At 42.3% G+C, this 27,928-nt stretch overlaps 2 protein-coding genes across 2 annotated transcripts in view; both read left to right on the forward strand.

The window, feature by feature from the left end:
* The first annotated feature begins 4,755 nt into the window (after nt 1–4,755).
* GPR61 (G protein-coupled receptor 61) lies at nt 4,756–6,126 on the forward strand. The gene has a single exon (XM_060086295.1). The coding sequence runs from the start codon at nt 4,771–4,773 to the stop codon at nt 6,124–6,126; it is 1,356 nt and encodes a 451-aa protein (XP_059942278.1). The 5' UTR covers nt 4,756–4,770.
* A 4,176-nt stretch (nt 6,127–10,302) lies between these two features.
* Nucleotides 10,303–27,928, forward strand: part of GNAI3 (G protein subunit alpha i3) — a 40,421-nt gene continuing 22,795 nt past the window's right edge. Inside the window, exon 1 of the mRNA XM_060090217.1 lies at nt 10,303–10,557. Within this exon, the coding sequence (XP_059946200.1) occupies nt 10,440–10,557 (118 nt within the window). The 5' untranslated portion in view covers nt 10,303–10,439. The remainder of the gene's footprint in view (nt 10,558–27,928) is intronic.

Genomic DNA, 27,928 nt, shown 5'->3' on the forward strand with positions numbered 1-27,928 from the left:
AGGTGGCTTATGAGGATGTTGGATTCCCCCATCTCCACCAGCTCTCTCAGCCCCACACCACATAAATACACCACCTAAGAAGACAATAGGAAGGCACTTTTTGAGGGGCAAGTGCAGGGTTAGGACAAGGCCCTTAGCTCCTCTTCAAACCCGACAGCCACTCCTGAACCTGTCCTCTCTGTACACGCGGCAGCTTCCAAAGGAGCCAAACCTTGGGCCACGCCCTCGAGCCACGGCCCCTGCCAGACCTGACCCTAGTGCCCTGTGTCTGCACTGACTGGCCTGGCTACAAAAGCACCTTGGTTCTGATGTCACAGAACCATGCAATGGCAGGGCTGTCAGGAACCTTCAGGGATCATCCGTCCTATATTCTTTTTGAACTGATAAGAAACTAAGGCCAGAAATGGCAAGTGACTTGCCCAAGGTCACACAGTTAGTAACCGCCAGAGCCAGGCCTTAAACCTGGACTTTCTGACTCTGAGTGCTCTTTTTATGTCATCAGGCTGGCCAGGAGGGTCTCCCCCGCCTGCCATCACCTGACCCTAACAGGTTTTTGAGTTACCACTCCAGAAGCCTGAGAGGAGGGGGAGGGGCTGGGCCCACTCCTGGGCGCCTTGCCTGGGGGCACTGGTGCCTGGCTCCTGGCTCTAGAAGTGGCTCCAAGGGGCTGGGTGGGAAGCAGGAGGCCATTAGGACCCAGAAGCTCTCAGCGCATCCTGCTCTGCCGGCTGCCTCTCACTGATCACTGCAGTGGTTCAGGCTTCAGCAGCCTTGGAGAAGCATCAGCTGAGAGGAGCTATCACATGGGAGCCGGGAGCTGCTCAGCAAAGGTAGGAGTTGCCGACTAGGCCAGGAATGGGGGCCAGACCCAGGCCTGGTGGTGAATGCTGAGGTACTGTACAGAAGGGTACAGCCCATCCTACCTTACAGTGGGCAGTTTTGTCAGGGGATGGGCCCCCAGGTATCCCGAAGGCAATATTGGGGTGTGGGCATCTCTGAAGACTAGAGATGGGGGTTGATCTGCTGCCAGCAGGAGTACCCACATCCTGCAGGCAGACAGGGTTCCTCATCTATCTTGCTCTATGTCGTAAAAATGGGTCCCCTTCATCCTAGGAATGAATCCTTTGGCATCCAGGCCGATGGGCAACTCTGTGTCTTGGGCGTGGGCAACTCTCCTGGGGAGAGGTGCTGTAGCCCCCTGAAAATCTTTCCTGGCTTAGAAGGGGCACGCTCTTGTCTGAAGGGAGGCCAGTCTCGGGTCCTTGGGATGGAGGCTCTGTATCTAAGAAACAGGTATATGTGAATCCCAACACCTCTGTGGCCTTGGGCTGGGCATTTATGTACATCTTGCATCCTGAGACACGGCTGTTTGTAACTTGACCATACCCCTGCTAGAGGCCCAGACCCCAGCTTCTAGGGTGGCAAAGCCTTCCAGGTACTGAGAAGTCCTAGAGGTGAGGGAAGGTTTGCTGGAAGGGAGCAGAGGGAGGACAAGAGTGTCCAAGAAGGCATGATGATATGAGCTAGGAATGGAGTGAGGCTCCCTGGGCTTCCCCTGTGAAACCGTTACCCACAGCCCTCTCAGGCTTTACCCTGGTCCATCAGTGAGGAAGTGCTGGGGAGCAGGTATATTGGCTCTTCTTTTAGAAGGTAAATGGGAATACTGGAATTTAGAGGTCAGTGCAGAGATACTGGCAAGTCTGAGGGGGTGAAAAAGAGAAATGTCCAATGCCTTCTTGCCTAGGGCTCCATCATGGCTGCACAGCACCCCTCCATCTCCACGTGGAAACCATGTCTGCTCCTGCAGTCTGGGACCCTGGGTGAGCCCTGCTGGCAGACACTTGATGTCCATGCAGACATGGTGGGCCTTGACTCCTTTAGCTTCCAGGGCCTCAGAGTCACGTCTTCTGGGTCCCACTCCCAGGTAGAAGGAATGCGGGAGTCATGGCATAGAGAGTAAGGGGCAATGTTGCCTCCCCTGGTGTTTCGTTCCACATTTTTTTCTGGCAGATTGTCTTATGAGAAGGGTCTGCATTTCTGGGCCCTCTCTTCACCTTCTCTGCAGACCCAGTGGCTATGTGACACGTGCTGTCTCTTATCCCCGGGGAGAGGCACATCTCTAGGTAGTTGTTCAAACTTAGGGCTGCCTCAAGTCCAGGAGCCCGAGTTACTCGTTCCAGAAGACAGGCCCCTGGCTGGCACACAACTGATGGACTGAGTGTTCTTAGAGTATGTCCTAGGGGGCAGAGATACAACTGATCAATCTGAGTTTGATTCAGGTCACAAAATTGTACTGAACACCTATCGCATGCATGGCATGCTGGAAGTTAAATTAGTGCAAGGTTGGTGGTAATGCCAAAAACCAAGGGTGATTGTAAGGCTGTAGCAATGCAGGGGCAAGAGGACCCATCTGCCCCAAGTGGGCCCCTTTACTGCAGTAAGAGAAATGATGGGTTTTTAACTGAGCAGCCACCAGGCCCTCCATAGCCAAGGAACTCACTGAGCCATCAAATGTTGTTATATATGGGAAACTTAGAGGTTGTCCAGTTCAAACCTCCCATTTTACAGATTAGGAAACTGACCCAGGAAACTTCTGGCTTGTCTGCAGAAAGCCCATCAGACTTGGCATGTCCACACTTGGCCTCTAATTTTGATACCTTAGTACACTATGTTGAGGGAATCTGGACTTCAAGAATGGCACATGGAAATCAAAAAAAAATTAAAATTATAACTGACCCTTGAACAATGTGAGGCTTAGGGGCGCTGACCCGTTGAGCAGCGGAAAATCCAGGTATAATCTATAGTTGGCCTTCCATCCTACATTTCTTCTGAATCTGCAGTTCCACATCTGCAGATTCAATCTACTGCTGATGGGATCCTGTAGTACTGTAGTATTTATTGCTGAAAAAAAATCTGCATGTAAATGGACTCCTACAATTCAAACTCATGTTGTTCAAGGGTCAACTGTACATTGAGCAACTTATTTCAATTCTGTGCAAACTCAGCATGGATAATGAGACACGTAAAACAGCTTTGAGCAGGAGAAATGAGAGACACTGAACACTCAGACTCCGCCCCTTGCCAGTTTCTTCCAGTTTTCCTCTCTGCTTTATGCTCACCCACCTCCACCCCTCCATACCTCTTACACAGATGCCTACTCCTCCCTCCTTGTTCTGGGACTGTGGTAACAGTCCAGGAATAGGAGGGTTTTGGCCAGGGGTCCTGTGATGATCCGCTCCAATGACCCAAGATCCAGGGGCTTGGGAAGTGGGAGGTTAAGAGTAGCTCCTCTCCCACCTGTTGGGGAACAGTGACCTTGGGAAGTTAATGAGTGGGTGGAGAAGGGCAGCTTTCGTATGACTTACGCCCTTCTGGCCTTGGGAGCAGTGGAGTCTGGATGAGCTGAGCTCCCAGTTTCCCTCCACCTGGGATGTTTTGTTTTCACTGGTCCTTCTCAACACTCCCAAAGTGGCAGCTCTTTGTCTTGGGGATGGTGATGTCTGAGCACACTAATGCACAGTCCTTCCCCCTTTCAGGTAATCTCTGTCTAGTGGTGAGAGACATTTTTAGAGATGGCTCAAATTCAACAACTATTTACTGAATGTCTGTTATGTTGCAGCCACTGTGGAGGGCACCATCAAACACAGTATGGCACAGTGGGCTGGAGTACTGGCCCTGGAGCCAGGCCTCCCGGGTGCGTACCTGGACCTTGCTACTTACTAGCTGTGTGACCTTTGGTAAGTTATTTTATCTCTGCAAGCCCCAGTTTTATGGATTGCAAAATGGGGATAAGAATAACATCTACCTCATAGGGTTGTGTAAGGATTAAAATGAGTTAATAGGGGCTTCCTTGGTGGTGCAGTGGTTGAGAGTCTGCCTGCCGATGCAGGGGACACGGGTTCATGCCCCGGTCCGGGAAGATCCCACATGTCGCGGAGCGGCTGGGCCCGTGAGCCATGGCCGCTAAGCCTGCGTGTCCGGAGCCTGTGCTCCGCAATGGGAGAGGCCACAACAGTGAGAAGCCCGCGTACCGCGAAAAAAAAAAAAAAAAAAGAGTTAATATACGTAGAGTGCTTAGAACAGGGTCTGGTATATGGAAAGCACCATAGACATGTAACTGCTTATTATTAGCATTTTTATTAATAAATTCTGCAGCATCTTCCAAACAGTTGTGAAGTAGGTATTATTCCCTTCATTTCACAGATGCCTTTATGAGGAAACTGAAGTTCAGAAGAGTTAGTAGTTCCCAGACCTAGGACTGGAAACGAGGTCTCGTGCTCCTTCTCCTCCCCGACAGCTGCTGCCATTCTGAGGAGACAAGAAATCAGGAAGTTTACATAAGCAACCTTAATACTGGGGCACTATCCCAGAGTTCAGCAGGACCCTGGGAAAGGGAGACAGAGGATTTAGAGTCCCTGGATAACAGTCCTTGAAAGGGGAGAAGGGTGTGGAGAAGAGAGGAAAGGAGCTGGAGACCACTCAGAAGACGGAGTGTTGAGTGGGTGAGGCTCCCGCATCTCTCACGCTCCTGCTTCCTTGCAGTCACCAAGGTGGACCCGGAGCTGCCTCTCGAGCCCTCAGTCCCCCGCCTTGAGGGCTGGCAACAAGAGCCTGCCCGAGAGGCTCCAGCAGGAGGCGCTCTCTCCCCACCCCAACCCGCACACACAAAATTGGGAAGCCTGGGCCTGGGCTTGCCATCCCAGGGTCACTGGACTAGGATGGGGGATGGGCCTGTGACAGGAGGTGCCCTGGGTGTCCTCTTTCGGCCCCATGGAGTCCTCCCCCATCCCCCCGTCCTCAGGGAACTCTTCCACTCTGGGGAGGGTCCCTCAAACCCCAGGTCCCTCTACTGCCAGTGGGGTCCCGGAGGTAGGGCTGCGGGACGTGGCTTCAGAATCTGTGGCCCTCTTCTTCATGCTCCTGCTGGACTTGACCGCTGTGGCTGGCAATGCTGCTGTGATGGCTGTTATCGCCAAGACACCCGCCCTTCGAAAATTTGTCTTTGTCTTCCACCTCTGCCTGGTGGACCTGCTGGCTGCCCTGACCCTCATGCCCCTGGCCATGCTCTCCAGCTCCGCCCTCTTTGACCATGACCTCTTTGGGGAGGTTGCCTGCCGCCTCTACTTGTTCCTGAGCGTATGCTTTGTTAGCCTGGCCATTCTCTCGGTGTCGGCCATCAACGTGGAGCGCTACTATTATGTGGTCCACCCCATGCGCTACGAGGTGCGCATGACGCTGGGGCTGGTGGCCTCTGTTCTGGTGGGTGTGTGGGTAAAGGCCTTGGCCATGGCTTCTGTGCCGGTGTTGGGAAGGGTCTCCCTGGAGGAGGGAGCTCCCCGTGTTCCCCCAGGCTGCTCACTCCAATGGAGTCACAGTGCCTACTGCCAGCTTTTTGTGGTGGTCTTTGCTGTCCTTTACTTCTTGTTGCCCCTGCTCCTCATCCTAGTGGTCTACTGCAGCATGTTCCGAGTAGCCCGAGTGGCTGCCATGCAGCACGGACCACTGCCCACGTGGATGGAGACCCCCCGGCAACGCTCCGAGTCTCTCAGCAGCCGCTCCACCATGGTCACCAGCTCGGGGGGCCCCCAGACCACCCCGCACCGGACGTTTGGGGGAGGGAAGGCAGCAGTGGTCCTCCTGGCTGTAGGGGGACAGTTCCTGCTCTGTTGGTTGCCCTACTTTTCTTTTCACCTCTACGTCGCCCTGAGTGCTCAGCCCATTTTGACCGGGCAGGTGGAGAATGTGGTGACCTGGATTGGCTACTTCTGCTTCACTTCCAACCCTTTCTTCTATGGATGTCTCAATCGGCAGATCCGGGGGGAGCTCAGCAAGCAGTTTGTGTGCTTCTTCAAGCAGGCGCCGGAGGAGGAGCTAAGGCTGCCTAGCCGGGAGGGCTCCATTGAGGAGAACTTCCTGCAGTTTCTTCAGGGCACTGGCTGTCCCACGGAGTCCTGGGTTTCCCGACCTGTACCCAGCCCCAGGCAGGAGCCACCTGCTGTTGACTTTCGAATCCCCGGCCAGATAGCTGAGGAGACCTCTGAGTTCCTGGAGCAACAACTCACCAGCGACATCATCATGTCGGACAGCTACCTCCGTCCTGCCCCCTCACCACGAGTGGAGTCCTGATGGGCTGCTGGACACTTGGAGGGAGATGGGGCTGGGGGCCGGTTAGGACCGCAAGGAACTCCTTGTGGTATCACCTTTTCCCAGCTAGCTGGGGCTGGGGGTCTCTGCACACAGCTTTCGCTTAGTGTTTTCTGGGTCAGGAACAGAGCCAACTGGATGGATATGTGGCAAAAGCCTTGGACATGGCTGTGAGCCTTGACTCCTGGGGGAGGGAACCTGGTGAGATGGTGACGAGAGTAAAGGGTCAAGAAGGTGAGATGATGCCTCTCAACCAATGAACTTCCATGACTCAGGAAGCAGGGAAACTCTAAGGGTAGGAGTTGGAAGATATAGGGCAGCAGACCAGGCTTGGAGTTATTCTGGGGACCCTTTAGGATCTTTCATTTTTCAGTGTAATTGTCCAGGGCAGAAATTGCACTCAAGCAAGGTAAGAAAATGACCCATGTCTTCTCATTTCCTTCCTAGGTTTAAAAACAACTAAATTACAGCCAAGTGTTTCCTTTGAGTTAATAGATTTTTTTTTTCTAGTTTTAAACCTGAGGTTTCCTTAAAGCGAGAGGACCAGCTGGGTATATTCCTTTCTTGAGTTTGGTCAAGCAAGGGGAAACAGCAATCAGGGCACACAGAGTAGAAGAGAGGAAAGTTGACTGCAGCTCTCTCTCTCCCACCCTCCAGGAACAGCCGTTTTGTTGTATTTTTCAGTTTCTCTTTTGGACATGGGAGATTAAGTTTGGGGCTTGATCTTAGCAGAGGCAAGAATAAAGCAGGAATGTTTTTCTCTTTGTCTTTTAGGATGAAGAAGTGGAAAGATTGGGGGTTGGAGGGCTGAAGGTGGGGGTTAGCATTTGAATCGCTAAGGTGGTTGGATACAGAGAGGCCTGTAGTAACCCAGACCAATAATACTGTAAATCTTTTTTTTTCCAGAGCTGGCCTCCCTGATCTCTCTCTTCACGGCAGTGACCCATCGCCAGCCCTCTGGACAATCGGGTACAAGAGACTAAGGTTGGGAATGGGAAAGGTGGGGTTTCCATGGTTCATTAAATGCCTCCCTACTCCCATTCATCGCTCTCAAAATTAGCTTCAGTGACAAAGACTTAAATCTCTCTCCTATCTGCAGCCCTGGGTTGGAGAGGGGGCATGGGAGTTGGGCTCAGCTGTTCACTGATTGAGACTGTAGGAACTGTGTTGGGTGGTCTTGGTGGTGGTATATTCAAGGGAGGGGGAATAATCACAAACTGGACAGGACACCCATCTAGGACTACCCGTCCGTCCACTTCCCTCAATTCAATCAGGTCACATTAGAGAGTTGAGGCCGGACCACATGGTGGTGTGATCTGTATTTGAACAAATTCCTGGCTTAACTGAGCATCAAAGAGGAAGATGGCTTGGTGGGGGTGGGACAGTTTCCCCTCTGAACAGTTAATAAATAATTTTTATTATAAAGTTATGCTGATATCAACATTGACTCCTTCAGTTCAACTCAGTGCATGATAGTTGAATACCCTATTCTGTAAGACTCACAGAGGATTTGCAGTCACTGCCTTCAAGGAGTTCAGTCTAATTTGATCAGGTACCTTGTATTTTGACAGAGCACTTACATATAGTAAAGCACTATGGAATGTGTTAAGAGAAATATATTGAGGAATATGTTCGTGGTTCTAACTTCTGAGAGTTCAGCCTATTGCAGCAAGATGCCTATATGGAGTCTTCCTGCAGATTGAAAGTCTGGGGGCTGTAGATGAAACTCTAGTTGAAGAAAATAATTTATCACATGAAACGGGGCAGCTTCTCCTCCTCAGATCTAGGAAATTTTCCACGTTTCTGTCTTCCTACCACTAGACTTACTCTAGTCCAGTGCTTATTACATTGAGGAAATCCCTTAGATAATATGTACACTGAGGAGAGTCTTTTGCGATTGAAATGCATGTTGTCCTCCTCTCTCTCCTAAAGGTAAATTCATAAGGGACGAATCTCATTCCTAGACAGGGGGAAAACTTCTTCCGAACACCACTGATGAGCTAGCCGACCCTAAACATTGTCAGCAGGTGGCAGTGTGAGTCCAGTGGAGCTAGGAAAGATGAGTGCAGGTGGGGAGGGGTGGGGGGGACATTAAACACTGCCTGGCAGCCATTTTGTTAACTTATTTTGCCTTTTTGTTTGACTTTGCCCTCCAACTCTTCCTTCGCATACATCAAAGGAGAAAATCTTAAGTACAAGAATATGGCTAATTCAGGCTGAAGTTTCCTGACACTGTGATCTCACTGGTGTTTATTACAGAATTTGACATATGCTGGTTCATTTGCCATTTATTTTTCCCGGAGTGGATCATGAAGGAAATAAAATTTTCTCTTCTATTATGCTGAGAACTTTCCCAGCAATTTGTCATGACCACCTTCCAGGGGTTTTCTAATCACCAGGATCACTTGGTAAAGTTCCATATGTAATTCTTAGCTGTGAAAGCCATTCCTGGACAAAATTTGACCTCTAAATCCACTGAAGAAATCAACAGGTTGAGAAAACCGTGCTCTCAAGTTATTTTTTCCCCGCACCCTGGTGGTGTTGGGGTAACTCTCAATCCTAGATGAAAACCTTCTGTTGTCAGGTCTCCCAGGTAACATCTTATAGTAGCATGGTAGAAAAGGAGTGAATTTGGAGTCAGATCTACTTACTCACTGTGTGAACTTGGGAAAGATGCTTAATTTCTCTGAGCCTATCTCCTCATCTGTAAAAATGGGGATAATATTAACCTACCTCACAGGGTTGTTGTGAGGAATAAAAGAGATGATACATGGAAGCACCTAGCCATACTTGGCAAATAGGTACTCAATAAATATTGGTTTTTCTTCCCTTTCCTCTTGCCCTTTTTCCCCATAAGCATTGATTATGGGAAAGCAGTCCCTTTTATTCTAACGGTCACTTGGAAAAGAGTAGGAGACTTCGAACTTTGAAGAACTGGCAGTAATAAATTATGGTGGATGAGGCTGTTTAAGGTGGCTCTCAAGAAATTCCTCTAATGATCATCAATCACCATATAGACCTTTCTGTTTGGACCGTATATTCTAAGGTTTAGGTTCTATTGGGGAGATAATATTTAAGCGTAGGGAAAGGTTTTGGGGGCTACAAGAGTTCCCCACCCTAGAATATATGGTGAGAGTATTTGTGGGGCTATTTGGAAGTAAAGGTAATTTAGGGCTACTTTCATTGTAGTATCCAGGATTATGAGTAAAAAGGCTATCAGTCTGGGGCTTTTATAGGGGATTTATCAACTTTCAGGTGATGCTATGGCTGAGAGGCAAATTTTACCAGAACTTCCCTTTCATGTGGTACAACAGGTAATTTTAATAGGAGAGTCACAGGATGCACTGGTTTGTTTTAGGGTGTGGAACTTTGGTTGACTAATCCTGGTAGAAGTCCTAAGCGCTTAACGCAGGACGATATGTGAGCGCTAAAACTGGCTTATGTTGGGGAAAGACAGCATGGAAATTTTATGGAGAAACTACACTCTTACCTTTCAAGTAAAGTAAGATCTGTTAGCGATTTCAAGTGACCATTTACCAACGTAGTAGCTGGGCAACTCTCAAGTTCACTGGGTACATTTTGAGAGCAGGAGGCGGTGGGCCAGAGGAGAGGGCAGAAAGGGATCGATAAAGTCCCAGGCATGGTCGGTCTTACTAATTTCAGATGTGGAGCGCGGCCAGGGCCCAGACTCTAATTCTCATCCTATAGATCTGGCTGAGACAACTTCGGCCGAGAAAGTGTCCTACACTTGGGCAGAGGCTCCGTATCTACACAGCCAGAGTCCAACTGGGTTTTCTGGCCAGTGAGAAATTCCCAGCAGAGATTTCCGTGTGGGCTGCGGCCTTTTATTTGGGAATTCCCATCCCCCACGTCAATCTGAAGCCGCCTGTGTGACCTCGGGAGAGTGTCTTGAGCCGGAGAAGCCAGTCCCTGTTTTTTCCACACTTATCCAAATAAGGCAGCCGAAAAGGTGAAAGGGGACTAAGGTCGAGCGGCGCCCGGCGAGCTCGACAGGGCAGCCCTACACCACGGAACGGCCCCTTGACCTGCTCGCACCTCTCTTCGTTCTCTCGCTCCCGGTTGCTCCTCCTTTACCCTAGCTAGACAGGGCCGAGAAGTAACAGCCGCGGGCGTTGCCGGAAGTGTCGTAAACCGCCGGATATCCGGTTCCTCTGGGCGCTCAGGGAGCTGACGGAGAGGGCCGCCGCCCAACAGTAGTCGCTGTCTCTGCCGGCTCCGCCGCAGTCTCCGGTGTGTGAGTGAGGCCGGGCCTGGTCCCCTCTCCCTCCGCCGCCATGGGCTGCACTTTGAGCGCCGAAGACAAGGCGGCGGTGGAGCGAAGCAAGATGATCGACCGCAACTTGCGGGAGGACGGGGAGAAAGCGGCCAAAGAAGTGAAGCTGCTGCTACTCGGTGAGGGGCTGGGGGCGGGGCTGGCGGGGTGTTCCCGAGGGCCCAGGCACTTGGGAGCCCTGGGCGGGGGTTCAGGCCGCGCCGGAGGAGAGGACCCCGAAGAATCTGGAGGGCGTGACGGACGTGGGGCGGGGTGTGGGGGGTTGGTGGCTGAGGCCGGAGGGCGTGATGAGGGGGTGGGGTTTTGGGGTGGTAGGAATTAGGCTGGAGAGAGGGTGTGCCTCCATGCTGGAATTGGGTTCAGCGAAGAGAGCTTGGAAGTGTGGTCCAGTAGGACATTGAGACTATTAGGAATATGGGAAAAGCTCATAAAGGAAGAGCTGCTGTTAGGGAAGGTTTTGCAAGGGGGAGGGGTTGGAGTGAGTTGGTAGCGAGGACGGGAGAGTGTGTTGGGCTTGTAGAGAGGGGGGCAGGGACAGAGTGGTCACATAGGACGTTGTCATTTATTAGAGAGTGGGCATTTTGAACTATCGGTAAGGTGGAGGAACTCTGGGTTATCCAGGAACAGGAAGGTGTGTGGTTGAGATAAATGACAAGTTCGCAGGTATAAAGGAAAAGTTTGGGTGCAGAAGCTGTGTGTACTTATCCACCTTTTTTTATTATTTTTATTCTCTTAAGGTTTTATAACTCCTTTCCTTGTTTTTATAAAGTGGGAGGTTGTGTGAGCTGAGGAGATTTAAGGACTTGCTGGTTTGAGGTTTGTGGCATAAGATGTGATGATAATAGATTACACAGTGGGAGTTGCTGAATAGTTGCTAGGGATGATGTGCAGTGGGACTGCAGTTATCTTAGGATAAGATAAATATTGGACATATTTACTGTAAAAGGTGTGACAGTGACAGATTTCTGGTGAGCTGTTCTTTTTTTTTTTTAAATATTGGCTTCAGGAATTACTTTTATTTTACCTGACATTTGTTTTAAGTAGCTTTTATGTACAGTCAGATGCATTTTACTCAGCATGGTTAGTTTTAGAATTTTTGAGAGACTGGTTTCAGTAAATCACATAAAGTACCCTGGTATCAGCTTACCAAAAGATCAAGCCACATTTCTTCACCTTTAGTATTTTCTAGGGATCTGTTAGGGAAGACTAAATAAGAGTAATGGTTTCTGTAAGCAATAGAACTTTACTTTTTAAAACAAGTGATTTTTGGGAAAAAGAAGTTGCTTTAGAAGTGCCAAATTTTTATGGTGTAAAGCTCCAGAGGACACAATGCAGCACCATAACCCAGGGTTTATTTTGTACTCCAGGGTGTTCTGGGTGGCCATGCTAGTCTTTTCATGTTAACATGTTTGATGGTTTGTAGATTGCAGAAGCCCTGGTAACAGCTTTTTGGATAAAGAGGGAAAGTTATGCATTGGAGCTTGAGCTTTCAGTTTGAAGACCCGATCTTACAGAACGTATGAAATAAAATTGAAATTCCAGACTGCCACTGTCCATATAACAGTATCATTTGTGAATGAGCGTGGTCCCTGGTACATAGTAGGTGCTTCTTAAATATATACTGTTAACCAGCATGTGCCAGCTAATGTTGGACATTGCTCCTTGGGGCCTTTCAGATGTTTGATATAAACCATAATACTCAAGGCATTAGCATTGTCTCTATTGATCGATTAGTTATGAAAGTAAAGGTGTATTTTCATCTTCTGTGGTTATTTTGATTTACATTCATCATTAGAGATCCCCTCAGGACATTAGCCTATTGTGATACAGGACTTTATAAGTAGTGCATTTAATTAAAAACAAAATTAAACACATGATCACTTAGGGAACTTCAAAAGCAGTAAGTAAAAACATTTGCTTTTACTTTTCATCAGTTTCATTGTTTTAAGTAATATTTTTTTATATTCTTGAGCAAGTTAAATCAACAAATTCAAATAGGTGGCAGAGAGAGATGTTCTTGCTTGAACCATAACATAACACACTTATGAAATTAAAGTTATCTTCCTTGCTATTTCTGTAAGCAAAATGCACCCATCACTGTATACAAATAATTTTCTTTTTGCTGTAGAATACCTCCTTTGATGTACATGCAAGTCATTTTTTAACTTCATCACTGTAAAACTATCAAACTTGGTCTAAGTTGAGATCTATTTACTTACTTTTGGGTTTCCTGGCACATAATAGGTGTTCTTTAAATATTACTGTATTTCCTTCCTTGCGGGGATGTAATTTAGCATAGTGATTAACAACATGGGCTCTGAAGTCAGACTGTTTCAAATTCTAATTTCCAATTACCAACTATAACCTTGGAAAGTTGTTTACTCAATTTCTCTCTGCATCAGTTTCCTCATCTTTAAAATGGAGAAAACAGAGGTACTTCATAGAATTGCTCTGAGGATTAAATATGATAATGTGAAGTAGAACACAGTCTGGCACAAAATATTAGTGTGATGAATATTAGCCATCATTGTTATTATTATATCAAAATGAATGTTATAGATTAAAGGTACTATAGAAATTCAGATTAGTTAAGGAAGAATGCAGTGTTATAATTCTCTGGTTACCTTTGGTTTAAATTTCTTTTAGATGTGTTATTGAGAAGCTCTTGATATACCAAATTAGTGTTTAATCATAATATTCTACAGAAAAACAAAATTATGTTATGCAGGGCTTCCTAACCAGAGTGTAGTGCATAGGAAGGCATACAGTGTGCTGTTTGCAAATGTTTTATGGTTTTGACATTTTAAATCATTTTTATGATGTTATGATTTTTAAATCATTTTATGATTAACTTTTCAAAATTTTACAGCAGTTGGAATGATATTTGAACATTTTTGGTATGATTCCATCAGTAAACTCTGAATTTGGCAATTGAAAATATTTGATTCAGAAGGCTTATACCAATTAGTATTTAATATCATCTGTAATATTTATTTTGTATTTTATTTTTCATGTCATAATTTTATAATATTTAAAAAAAAGTATTATTTTCACCAAGTCCCTCCAACTTACCCCAGTAAGCTTTACAAGTATTACCATTTTCAGCATGCGACATGATGTGACCAAAGTTGGGAATCACTGGGATAAAGCATAACAGTACAGCTTTTGGAGTCTCATAAAACTGAATTCAATTCCCACCTCCATTTACTAGCTGTGAGACCCAGAGCATGTAACTTAAACATATGAGTCTTAATTTTCACATATATAAAGTGGAGATGTGATGCTTATTTCAGAAGATCAAATGAGGTAACGTATGTAAAATACTTAGATAAATATTCACTAAATGGTGACTTCTATCATTACAATGATGTTTGGAAAACTTATCATTTTAGCTACTTTTTTCAAGGGTGTTTCAGACAGATATTTGATTATTTTTCAAATATTAATGTACCCTTTTCAAAGATCTTCAAGGAATTTTAATATAACTGTTGTGTGGTAAAAGGAATTAAGCATTATCATTTAGTTTTGTAAGTTATTGAATGATCTACTCCTGTGCAATCTCTATCTATCCATTTCTTGATAGTTCCCCTTAGCAGATCTTGAGAAAACATTGTTACACAAAATGAGGTTAATGCTTTGTTCTTTAGGATTTTGCTGGTAGTGGTATGGCAAAAATTGAGTTGCATGCAGAGAATTGGAATCATCTAATTCACTTAAACCCTATATTTTATATTTGATTATTTACATTTAAATATCTGCATGTTACTGGCTGAATATGCTTGTTATTGAAAATCAGACTGTCCTTTGATAAATATGCTATTATATTGTCATAAGATGATATTCTTTATAATGTTTGCTATTTATTTGGCTTGAGATTCCTGGACAGTTATTAGATTTCTTGTGGGGGTGCGTCTTGTGCCTGGGCAAAAGAAACTGGCATAAAAAACAGAAATTCACAGTGCAAAAATAGGTTTGTTTCTTATAAGCACTTATTATTCTTTGTGTCTTTTATTTGCATTCATCACTTCTGCAATCTGAAAGTGTGGTATCCCTTTCAGGAATTATAGTATTGTAATCTTGCCTGAGTATGCTAATTATGTAGTAAGTACAGGGATGACCATAGAGTTGGGTGCTTAGTACTTATTAGATTTGACAGGACATGTAACTTTTTAATCAGGGCTGCAACTGTGTTTCTTTAAAAATTTTAGCCTATTGAATGTATTTGCACTATTACAAAAAGTCTTTTAGTTTTGGAGCAGTGGTCTCTGATAAAAATAGTTCGTTCTTTTATAGAGAAGTGAGGTAGAACCTCAAGCACTGTGCTCTTTATCCCTCCCCTGTGGTGCTGAGCTGCTTCATCCTCTAGTTGCTTGGAAAGGAAAAGGGAGTGGATGAGTCTCTACAGATATTTCCTCTTTTTTCTGAACCCTGTCTCTTCTTTCACAGTTTCTTCCACATCATGCCTTTAAAAAAACAACAACAACAACAACAACCTGGGGTGTGTGTACCCCTTAGGTCTTCAGAAGATCCATGAACTTTCTAAAATTTTTAGCAAAATTTGTGGTTACATGTGTTTTTCTGGAGAGAAGAGCCATATTTTTCATCAAGTTCTTCTTCCATGGTACTGCCTAACCTCCTTAAAGTCCCTCATCTTTGGACCAGGAAAATCAGTAGCTGGCCAAAAATGGAACATTCAGAATGAAAAAGAAAAAACCTAGACGTTGTGAAAGGTCTTTTACGTCTTCTAAAAGTTTTTTCCTTGGAATTTTTGAGAAAACTGTTTTCTGTACTTGAGATGGCTCCTCTTTCTCCAGTTCCCCCAGTGACACTTGCCTCAAGTCAATATATCCAGTACAGAGCTTGCCACCCCTCCTCACTTCTCTCTCCCAAATCCACCTGTTGTGAACTTTTCTGTTCCGGCATTGTCATTCTCAAAATCATATACACTGAAAACTGAACTTGTTTTTTTAACTCCTGGCTTGCTCTCATCCATATAACCAGTCAGTTGCCAAGTTCTATGACTCAGTTGTTACCAGATTTTTGTATTTCATGGGCCAGTAAAATTAATTTTTTTGTTGTTGACTGACTTAGGATTCTGACATTTTATTTTTGTTAGTAAATACATTTAAAAAATATCCCAAGGTCCATCTATTATTATTTCTATTTTAGTTCCCTTTCCTCCATGAAACCTTTTTGATGTTCTGAATTGGATATGATCTGTCCCTCTTTTTGAAACCTCATAGTACTTTTTATGCTTACTGTTTACCATATATTATGGTTATTTGTATACTTAGCAGCTCCTCACTATATATGGTCCTTGAGGGCCAAGAGAACTAACTAGGTATTTCTTATCTTTATATGTGCTGCAGCACCTAAGATAATGCTAAGGTGTTTTGCCTGAAAGGAATAGAAATTCATACTTATTCCAGTCAAGGAAGGCTTTGTTGAAAGGATACAGTAGGTACCTTCATAGGCATCAGACAAGGATAGATAAGAAATGCAATACAACCAGGTTGCGTGCACGTGGAATGTAATACATGTCCCCTCCCCCCATTTCTCCTAGAGTAGACTGGTCACTTGCTCTGCTTTGTTGGTAAGTCACCTCTTCAGAACAGCTTTCTCTGCTCACAGGACTTCTTTGCCCCTACTCCCCTTCCCCCAGTCTTCAACTTTGACTTACTCTCATACCTCTGGCTCTCACACTGCCTAACCTGGTAGTTCAGGCACTTCATGTCATCTGACTCAGGTTCCCAGGATTCGCATTCCAGGTTCCTGGGAAAGAATATCAGATTGGCCCTTCCTTGTCAGGTGCCTGCCGCAGTCTAGTCATCTGTGGTGGGAATATGGCAGGGCTGTGGGGTATCATGAGTTTCATAAGGCTGACCCTTTCAGGGACAAGGTGGGTCAAGTTCTCAATTAAAAAGGTATGGCTAGAAAGTTAATGTTTAATAGATGACAGTGCCTACCAGCTAGTAGACACTCACTGAATATAAGGTGAAAATAATGGAATGAGATGGACATATTGAAGAACTAAACATATCATTGCTTTAGTTTTTCTTTAATTCACAAGAGCATGCCTGCTAATTCTCAATATTAAGTTGTCATTTTGTATGGTTGGGAGATGTAATTAAATTCAACTTGAGGTAGGTGCAGGATTTTAAACTCCCATTATCAATGCATCCAACTCAGAATAGTTAATGTCACCTGATTTTAATTACCTTCGATTTTAATTCAGGAATTAATTTTCTTAAATGCCTATAATCAGTTCAGGGTCTATGCTTCATTGTCCCTGCTTTTTTCCGGTTAATTTTCCCCCCTATTATTTTTATGAGCACCAGAAAATTGTCCAGAGCTAAGGGAAGAGGTAAAATGGACCATTTTGCTCCTTGTTAATAATCTTGCTTAGAGGTTTTTGTTAGGGAGTAGGTAAAAACATTTGGCAAAGAGATTGCTCATAGCTTTTAGTTATCCATGCTGTGTCTTCTCCTGTTTAGTTTAGTTTTGTTTTATTGTGGGTTGGGGCTTGTCGGGGGAAATGGGGAGGAAGAGATGCTTTAAGTATTCAAGAGCTAGAATATTAGCAGTAAAGACCAAAAAATTTAAACGTGGGTCTCATAAGAATTGTCTAGAGCAGTGGACACTAAATTTGTTCAGATTACTGAAATTTGTTTTAAAATTTGTTTTGTAGTCAACAGAATACAGTAGACTAGCACTAATAAAATCCATCTATTGGAACTAGTAACTCAATTCAGAAATAGGAGATACCATGTAATGTAGGGCAAAGAGCAGAGACTGAAGACTGGGAGAGCAGTCCTAATTTCTGAGCTTCATTTTCCTTTTTCTGTACAATGAGGTCTGACCTCAGGGGTCCCTTGTCTGTGAAGTTAATATTATCAACTAGATAGAATATTTTAGCAAATTATAAAGAGGGCTGTTTTTGTGTTGTTATTTCTCTTGTTCTTGAGTTTGATTGAAAGTAGTTTAACTTAATAAACCTGTTTAGGAAGATAGTTAAAAACTGAAGTTAAAAACCTGAAAGACATAAATTCACAAAGTACCCGTATGTAAATGTTCAAGGGAATATAAAGAAGTTCTTCTAGTATTTGATTTCTCCACCAATTTTAATTATCTTCATTTTGGTACAATTCTTTATCAGTGCTGAGCAAGTTAGAGTTATCCTTAGGCCTTTATCTATCCAGGCTATCCTTTTACCTCCTTGGTAATCATGTATATCGTTTCTGTAATTCAGGCTGCTTGAACTGAATAACATTGTGTTAGGATCACTGTTTAATTGTTCTAGTTTTGGTGCAATGCTGTATGTAAATGAAATATACTGTTTTCAATGTTTTGCTATTAGGTGGTAACAGAAATGAACATATCTGATAAGAACCAAGCAAACAAAAGATACCAAAAAGACCAAATTTGTTTGACTTGTACCTGAATAATGGCCTAGGTGATCTTAGAAACAATTTTCAGGAGGGTATAGTCTTTTTTTTTTTTTTTCTTCCTTTTTCTTTTTGGCTGCGCCGCATGGCTTGCAGGATCTTAGTTCCCCAACCAGGGATTGAACCCAGGCCCTCGGCAGTGAAAGCACGGAGTCCTAACCACTGGACCGCTAGGGAGTTCCCGGATATAGTCTTTAGACATGAATTTCCTTTGATTTCTAAGTTAGACTTGGAAGATACTTAAAATTTAAGACTGTTAAGGATTAGCTGAGATGTTACTGTATACATTGTTCTATTACTATTTTGCTGCTATAGTCATCAGTCTAATTCTCAAATGGGTAAGTGTTTTAACATACATACAAAAGTCTTAGTTTTTTGGATGATGTTAGTATTTTACATCTCAAAAAGTTTTCGTTGCTTAACTTAAAAGTAGATAGTATTCTAAATTTTTTCTAGCTGCTCATGTAAATCTACAGCTGGCATGTCAGGCATCTCTCACCAGGATTATAAAATACACACTATTTGTATATTTAAATTGTTCTTGTATCTCCTGCTTTTATTCATGTGGCCTGCTGTTAACACTTATTACACTGGTGATTTAGGGACCATTTAAATCAGACCTCTTTAAAATTAGCAAGGTAGCTGGATTCTTGTCATATTGTAATTAATCTTCCTGTAGTGGTTGATTGTGCAACCTATTTACACTGGGTCAGATACTCAAAATTTCCTTTATCCTTTCAAGTTGGATTTGAAAACTAAAATAGTATTCCATTGAATTCTAAGAACTAATGAAAATGTTACATTGTATTTGGATTTCTGTATTAGCCATGTATTGATATCCCTAGTTTTTATGTTTTTATTTAGTGGATAGTTTGTATATTATGATATGATCTTGGAACTTACCAATATGATTTTAGAATCATTAAGTTTAAAATATTTTAAAATCAGTTGAGAAACAGCAAAACTCCTCTTTAGTCACTGCTCTTGAGCTAATGTGGAAATGAATTTTGCCCAGGACCTTGGAAGTTATATTTTACAAATTACTATAAATTATAGAAGGATTGTTTTAGAATGAGATACCTTTAATAGAACATTTCCCCCTCTATCTCCTGCAGTTAGAACATGGGAATCATTAACTTCAAAACAGAGCTCTGTTTGAAGTAATGATATAAATACTATAATGATTTATGTAGATAATGTAGTTCTGATGTATGGGATATGATAGCACAGTCTTAACTTTTCTATGCAGGTTATTTCAATATTGAGTTATTTATTTCTGAAAATAAAAATTGAATTAGTTCAGTTTAATGATGTAAATCTTTTAACCATTTGGCAACATTAATAAATCCTGACATATTTTGGTTCATTTCATATTATTAAAAATAACTTCCTTCCTGTCTACTTCTAAGAAGAGAAGTATATTTCTTATTCTTTTATTTTTGTTATTATGGTTGCAATTAAAATCCACATTCATGTTCTCATTGGTATTTGTAGTTCTTTCAACTTTTTCTAGACTACTGAAAAGTTTTTTAGTAAGCTTTTTGTTTTGGAATAATTTTAGATTTGTAGGAAAGCCGCAAAAATAATGCATGGAGTTCCTGTGTACTGTTCACCTGATTTCCCTTAGTGTTGATGTGTTACATAGCTGTGGTGTATTTGTCAGTACTAAAAGATTAATATTGGTGCATTAATGTTAACTAAATTTCACACTTTATTTGAATTTCAGCAGTTTTTCCGTTAATGTTCTTTTTCTGCTCTGGGATCTAATCCAGGCCACTGCATTGCATTTAGTCAAAGCCACTTTTTATTAAGCTTTTTGGTTTTCAGTGTTCAGAAGGAGGCTCATTTATTGACTTATTTATGATTAGGTAACTCTGGTTGTCTTATGTGTACACAGGTACTTTCCTAGCCTGGAGGTATAAATGAGAAATAGACAAAACTTTTAAGCAGTTCAACTTGTGGAGATATACAAGTAAACAATGGTAATGGAATGGTTACAGAAAGAGTAGCCAGTTTGGGGAGGAGGAAGAGGAGGAAGAGACAAATCAGGGAAGTCCTCCCAGAGGAGGTGACATTTGAGATGGACCTCGAGGGATAAATAGGAACTCTTAAGGCAGAGACTGGAGAGAAGCACATCCAGACAGAGGGAATAGTATGTACAAAGACTCAGAAATATGAGTGAGCAAATAGATTTGCCCTGGTATAAAGGGTTGGCGCGGGAGGAGTGTAGGAGGTAAGGCTGGAAAGGTTTGCAGTGGATTTGGAGAGTATTGATTTGAATTTTTAGTAGCTGTATTTTTTTTTTTTTTTTTTTTTTTTTGCGGTATGCGGACCTCTCACTGTTGTGGCCTCTCCCGTTGTGGAGCACAGGCTCCGGACGCGCAGGCTCAGCGGCCATGGCTCACGGGCCCCGCCGCTCCGCGGCATGTGGGATCTTCCCGGACCGGAGCACGAACCCATGTCCCCTGCATCGGCAGGCGGACTCTCAACCACTGCGCCACCAGGGAAGCCCAGTAGCTGTATTTTGAAAAAGCCACAGTTTATTATAGATAGATAAAGATAAATATAGATATAATTTGGGGAAGCCACCTAGAGACTTTGCGCTCTCCTCCCTCTTATTACCTGCCTTTTTTGCCATTCCAAATTCCATTTGGGTTTTGACTTACAACATTGGTGAGCATTTATATGGTAAAGGAAATTGAAATTGTAGGCATCCTTAGGAATGTGGAACTGAATTTGAATTGAAACTGAGTTGAAATTGTAGGCAACTGAATTTATAATGTTTTGTTATTGGTGAATTTTTAAAGTTGGTATTAATTTACATTCAATTAAATAGGCATGCAGAAAAGTGCTGTATGCTGCCGTCAATGTTTGCGACTTAGATAGGGATATGATTTTAATATTTTTCAATGTGAAAATTTGATGAATGGATTTAACATTGCAGTTAACTTTGTAGGACACCTCCACTACATATGAATTATTTGTGTGGGTTAAGTGTATATTTTACATTTTTATCTCACAAAATTTTGAGGCAGAGCTAGTAAGAAATGTACCTATTCAAAAACAGTTTTCAGTCAGGTCATATGTACATACCATGTAATTTAGCATTAGCACCATAGAGACATTTTGTTGCTCTGCTTTCAAAGAAGTAAAGGGAAAGTTACCAGAAGCCAAAATTAGAACATTGCGGGAGCCAGAGGATGATCCCCCTTCTTGCTCACAAGTGATTGATCCCTTAAGCATTCTTTCTATATTCCACAAAAGTGAGGAAGAAACCCCTCTTCTCCCTGTAAATTGGCCAGTTGCCCAAAGAGAACACATGATTCTTAGCAACACTCGAGTTGCCTTGTTCATATTCTCAGGTGAAAAGATATTGAGGAGAGCTACTTGGCTGAGTGAGCTGCCTCTTTTTTTTTTTCCCCATTTAATCAAACCAACATTTTCCTTAGGTGATTTATGAATGTTAAAATGGCTATTAGCTTTCTGCTTTATGGTTTTATAAGGCTTGTAAAATGATAGGATCATGTCCATGAAAGATGTGAAACTGAATAAATGATGCACTACTGTGTAAGCTGGACATATTTTGGTTGTTAGGGAGTTAAAAAAATTTCTCCCCCTCCCTTATTGCATATTCACCCTCTGGAAATATTTAATGAAAAAGTAATTGATATTGGGGAGGAACACATAGGTGACTTCAGAGATAACTGGTAATGTTTAATTTTTTATATTGGGTGATAGGTACACAGACGTTTGTTTTGTCACACACATGTCATAAATATCCCTTTTTGTATTCAATATTTAATTGAAACAACTTAAAAAGTTTTAAAGGCTGAAAAGGGGGTAATTGATTCTAATTAACTTAAAGCCAGTTCCATTCAAGGTGGTTTTTGTTTTTGTTTTGTTTGGTCACAAGGAATAGAAGACTCACTCAAACTAGCTCAGAGACTTGGAGAGGGGAATTGTTGTTAGAATAGAGATAGGTTTTATGAGAATGAAGGAAGACCTGAAGAATCAGGCCACAGAAACTGAGGCAGCTCTGGCATTGGCCAGGCTATTTTCTCTGCCTTTCTTCTCTTTCTTTCTCATTGTCTTCATTATTTACTATTTCTGCCTCTTTTTACTTTCTTGTCTTTACTTGTTCTCCTTGGTCTCTTCCTCTCTTTTTTGTCTCCTTGGTCTCTTTCCTCACTCATTTTCTATCTCTCCTTTTGTATGGACTCTCTTCTCTCATGACATCTGTAAGTCTCTCTGTGCCTTTGTCTATTCTGTTTTCTCTCCAGATCAACTTCCTCTGAATTCTTTCCTTTATGGTATTGATGTGCATGAAGCCCTATAATGGTAACCTAGGTTTTCACACATTGTGACTTTGTAGTTTAGGATGACTTTTTCTGTATCTTCCAGTGCAGATTCCTCAGAAAATCTGGCTGGTCTTACTCATCTTTTGGAGCTAGATCACAGAGGGTGTAGGCTCTCTGTCCCCCTGTACTGGGTGACTCCTGTGTCAGGTATTTATTTACTCATTATCCAGCCACAGAGAGGGGCATGGCCCAGATCCTGTAGGCCACCTGCCCTGCAAATGAAATAGGGATTTCTCCAGAAGGGGTTATGGGCAGGCAGGTACTATAATATATCAATTAAGTTTTATCAAAAATTTCTTAATGCATTTTAAGCCTCTTTGGTGATTGGTATGTGATTGCTTCCTAGAAAAATCTTTTTCAGAGAAGAGACCCATTATCTTTGTCCCAGTCACAACTCACTGCTATCTTTTATTAAGATATTCATTCATTCACTGAACAAATATTTAATGACCACTCATGTTTCTTGCACTCCTTCAGGTATTAGGATACAGAGTGGGCAGGACAGATTCATAGCAGTTAATTTCACTGAAGCGGATGGTGGGCACAAAGGAGCTGGGACTGGGTTTTGAGAGTGAGGTTTAGAGGGGAATAGGGAGAACAGGAGGCTTGTGAATGAGTCCAAATTTATTGCCAAGTATAGTTGTGAGATGAGAGTTGAAGGCGTAACCAGGAATGGGTGTGGGGCTGACTAAAGATAGCAGAGGAATGGAAATCTTCTGTTTCTGTTAACTGCCTATATCGAAAATTCCATCTATTGCAACTGGCATTTGGAAAATGTAATCAGGCAACCGCTGGATCTCATAGAAACTCAAGCCATTCATCTCACAATTATTAATGTGTCTACTGTGTCCTAGACTGTGCTCTAGACTGGGGGTAGAGGCACAAAAAGAAGACACTATTTTGTGCTTCCGAGGAGTGTGCTTTTGAGTTTAGGACTAGTGGAATACTAAACAGGCACCAACCCAAATAATTAAAATAATTTGACCAAGTATTAGTGTTGTGGTGTTTGACATTAACCTGTAGGATCAGGTTGAATCTGGTCAGAGTCACCTTGAGGGAGAATTACATAGATGTGGAAGGGTTTTCAGGTTGTACCAAAAAGAGTTTTGTTACCATTTAAATCAAAATCAAGAAAACCCATTAGCAGTTTATGAGATTCGGAGCTGGAAATAGAGACAAAAAAAATTTTATTTTTGAGTAGCCAGAGCTGGCTAGAGATAAAATGAGGTCAGGTGTCTGGGAAGGACAGTTTGGGACTTGATTTTGGAAATTAACCTCTGGGACTGATGCTGAAAGGGAATAATCTGTGCCAGCCAACAGAGCGGGACTATTAATTGTGTTCAGAGGGAATGGGAGAGGCTTCAGCAAAGATTGAAGTTTGAGTTGAATAGGGTTTTCAAAAATGTTTAACTGCAGAGGCTTGGCATGCTTAGAGGGACAGTGGGCTGGGTGAAAAAATTATTCTGTTATTTTAGGTTAAGGAAACTTGCTAATTTCACAAGAAAAATATATCTAACTTGTCCTACGAGACCATAAATTCCTAAACTTATTTGTATTTGAAGTCTCATTGTCTAGCAATGCCAGGCAATGCAGGATGTGTGTGTGTGTGTGTGTGTGTGTGTGTGTGTGTGTTTTAAAGGCTGAATAACAATTTTTGTTTGCTCTGTGACATTTTTCCCATCTGTAATTTTGCTAACCATTTCTTTTACTGAATCAGGAAGCTGGAAACTGGTTTTTGTGTTAAGTATGGTACCTTGAAAAGCATTTTGGATGAAATGTCATTTTTTACCTTAATCTGAGTTTTTATTATCTTGGCTACTTATACCTCTATAGAAAGGAATCAGTGGGAACAATAGATAATCTTATTTTTGGAAATAGCAGGAACTGTGCTCCTGTGATCCTTAGTTATAGATATTCACATTTTTTTTTTAAGAATAGCAGTCTAACTTGAATGTTCTGCTAGTTTAAGACTGTATATAGAATATCCTTGAGCATGAATATAGGAGCTTGGCTGCCAGACAACTCTTACTTCCTTACTGTTGCTACACTCTTTAATTCTTTCTGCTCTTTGTCCCTTCTTGATCAGTAGTGCATAATTGAAGAACATGCTGATCACTGTACTATGGTAGTATTGTGGATTGTTGGGTTAATAGGAAGATGTGGATCCATGGTTTGATTTGAAGCCTCTGTGTGTCAGAATTAGAGATTTAGTCTGCCTTTAGCATTATAATAATTATAATCATTGAATATTAGAATGCAACCATAAAGCACATCTAAGCCAAAGTCCTTCACATTTTATGTGTAAGGAGACTGTCATGAAATTAGGTGACTTGCCCAAGGTCACAAGCTAGTCATGGCAGAGCTAGGACCAAAGTCTCCTCTTCCATAGAGTTTGTTCCTACATGGTATCCCTAACTAAAAAAATCTTTTTAAGTGCCTGAGTTGTAAGTGAAAGGTGAGAATAAGTTAGAAAGAAAAATCAAGTTACTGACTAAGCTTTCAATCTGCTGTGGGAGAGAGGCTGGTCTGTGCCTATTGCAGTCATATGTTCCCATATATCTGATTATGCAGGCCTGTAGAGAGACCATGAGCATGTGTGTCTAGCACTGGCTAGAGGGTTATCCAAAAATAGTGGCATATTGGGGCTGTGAGACTTCTAGAAAAGGGGGTGTGCTGTAGTTATAATCCTGGCCTTTTAGGAGTTTCATGACTTCTCTACAGAAGCAAGTATTTAAAAGGAAAAGGAGGTGTTTCAGGTGCCACTGGAATAACTACTAGTACATGAAGTAGTGGTGCAGACTGTGGGCAAACTTAAAGGAAAAGCTGCAGAGGTGCAGATGGGTGAGAAGTACGGGAGAAGAGGTAGCAGACAGGAGTATCTAGGGCTGAAAATAGATTTTAGGGAGAAAGTGTTTTTGTTCTTCAGGGTAGGGCAGAGAAAATGACTAATGCTTTGATGTAGTTTGCTGTAGCTTTTAGGTTATAAGTTGCTGACTAAGTGTGTGAATCCAGGTTCTATCCACGGTATTGTTATTGTGAGACAGCAGCTAAGTAGTTACACCATTTCTACTGAGGTTTTGAACCAACATCAGTATCCAAGAAGTCTTTATTAAATTAAACACTTTGGGCCTTAACATTACTTGGTGGTACTTGGAACAGAGGAAACAGCATTCACAAATAATGGCTGGTTAACATTTACTGAATACCTAGTATGTGCTAGGCACTGTTCTAAGAATCATCTATTGACCCCTGTTTTACAGATGAGGAAATTCATTATGCCTGATGGCACAGAAGTATGAAGGAGCGTAATATACTCATGTACCTTCTTTGGGCTGGTTTTAAGTTTTCTTTTAGTCAAAATGAGAGAGAAAAAAGAGGAGGCATCAGGTGACACTGTGGTTTTGAGTGTCAGCCATCTTTCAGGGTAAATTTTTAAAATCACTGTGTATGTGAGCTGAATGTGTTTACTCATATATAATAATTTATACTAGCAATTCACTGGCCTTAAAGATCTTGCAAAGAAATCATCACCATTTCTTATTTTTCACATTCATAATGTAGTATATGTTATGGGAAGAAATAGGTGGGCCTGTGATATGGTACCTGCTCTCAAGGAGCTCCTTAAAAATAAAATTTAGAGTATATTTAGCTAAATACAGTGAGTCTACAGTAGAATATATACTGGTAAATTGTTTTTTGTCTAACGGTGTTGGTGATTCTGTGTGCTAACCTGTACACACATTTCTTTCTTGTTCTGTTTGATTGTTTATAACATGGTTTTCTAAATTAATTCCATTCCTTTATTCTCTGCAGATTGCCTTGTTTCTTTTGTTGAGAACAAGACCATCTAACTTAGTTACTTGTCTTCCTTTTCTCTCAAAAATCTCTGTAGCTTTAGCTCTCATCCTTTTTTCCTATTTATATTGGATGTACTTTAGATACATATCGTTTTAAGGATAAATCTTTTAAGTTGAACTGATCCCATTGCCTCCTGTCTCTGGAGCCTTTCAGACTTTTCTTCCCTATATGTCCTATCGCCTGCCCAGTTCCTCCCCTTCTGCCTACAAAATCATTTTCAGTTCCTTCCTCTTCAAGCCATAGAGTCTGTCTTTGCAATTCCTTTATGTCTATCCCATTCTTTATATCCTTATTATTGAAGATTGAAGATGGGCAAATGAGTCTCTCCTTAAATTTGTGATGAATTTTGAAGGAAGATACATAAAAAGATGTACATAAAATTAGGAAGTTTCAAACACCACATGTGTATTGGGGAAGGAAGGTGAGACAAGGGAAGCAGTTTGGGGAAAACCTAAGAGTGAAAAGTTATTAGAGAGAGAACATACTACTGAAGCAGTGGAGCACAGAGGACTGAGGTAAAAATAAAGAGTTCAGACCTAATAAGAAAGGGTCATAGAAAATGTTGGAAGAATTTGGAGAATTATTAGATAAAGTGATGTTTTTTAAAAATTTATTTATTTTTGGCTGCATTGGGTCTTCCTTGCTGCGCGGGGGCTTTCTCTAGTTGTGGCGAGTGGGGGCTACTCTTTGTTGCGATGCGTGGGCTTCTCATTGCGGTGGCTTCTCTTGTTGCAGAGCACGGGCTCTAGGCGTGCGGGCTTCAGTAGTTGTGGCACATGGGCTCAGTAGTTGTGCCTGCGGGCTCTAGAGCACAGCTCAGTAGTTGTGACACATGGGCTCAGTTGCTCCGTGGCATGTGGGATCTTCCCGGACCAGGGCTCAAACCTGTGTCCCCTGCATTGACAGGCAGACTCCCAACCACTGTGCCACCAGGGAAGCCCTGATGTTTTTTTAATAGTGCCATTTGGAGACGATGAGAGGGAAGAGGGGCTTTGAGCTAGAAGTTTGAGAAAATTGCAGCAGTAACATCCAGTAGGTATACGTCAGGCTCAGATAGATGTGTGAGGAGTAGAAAGGATTAATTTGAGAAATGCATAAGAAGAAGATTTTGTTACAGCTTGATGTAAGGAGAGAAGGGTGAGTAGGTTCCAGATGACTCTTAGATTTCGTACCTGGAAGGAAGGTAAGATGGTGGCACTTTTCATGGTGATCTAGAAGCTGAATGGGTCAAAGCCTTGGTATAAAACAATTCATTCTTTATTTGTATGAAATGCTATGGAACACCTACTGAAACAAATCCTGTATTTAGTTCTGTGGTCAGTAAGAGGTGCTTTCTTTTAAGAGATAGAATTGGATGCCTAATAAAAACTTGGGTGAATATATGTTGTGTGATAATAAAGAGAAGGACAAACTGACATTTTATCAGGGAGCCTTGGAAAAACATGAGAGAGAGAGTGCAACATTTCTTTCTTTTTCTTTTTTTTTAAATCAGCACCTTCATAGGGGTAGAACTTAATGAGATGGGTAAAAATTGATTCTGAGATTAATAAACTTATTATTTCACTCAAAATAATCCAACATCAATGGTAGAAATGCTGTTTTCAATACATTAAAGAATGGTGCATATTACTTCATTAATCTCTACTTTTTGTAGTTAATTTTGTAGTTGCTGCTAACATGGGATAATCTGGGAATTGTGTGTTATAGACTATTTTAAATGTAAGTGGTATGCTTTTGTATTCTCTTCCTCAAAATTGAATCATTAGGGGTTTTTTTAGATATGCATGGGAGAAATCACTTCTTTCTCACACTGTCATTAGGAAGTTCTT

This window comes from Mesoplodon densirostris, chromosome 2 (genome assembly GCF_025265405.1).
Source record: "Mesoplodon densirostris isolate mMesDen1 chromosome 2, mMesDen1 primary haplotype, whole genome shotgun sequence".
NCBI lineage: Eukaryota > Metazoa > Chordata > Mammalia > Artiodactyla > Ziphiidae > Mesoplodon > Mesoplodon densirostris.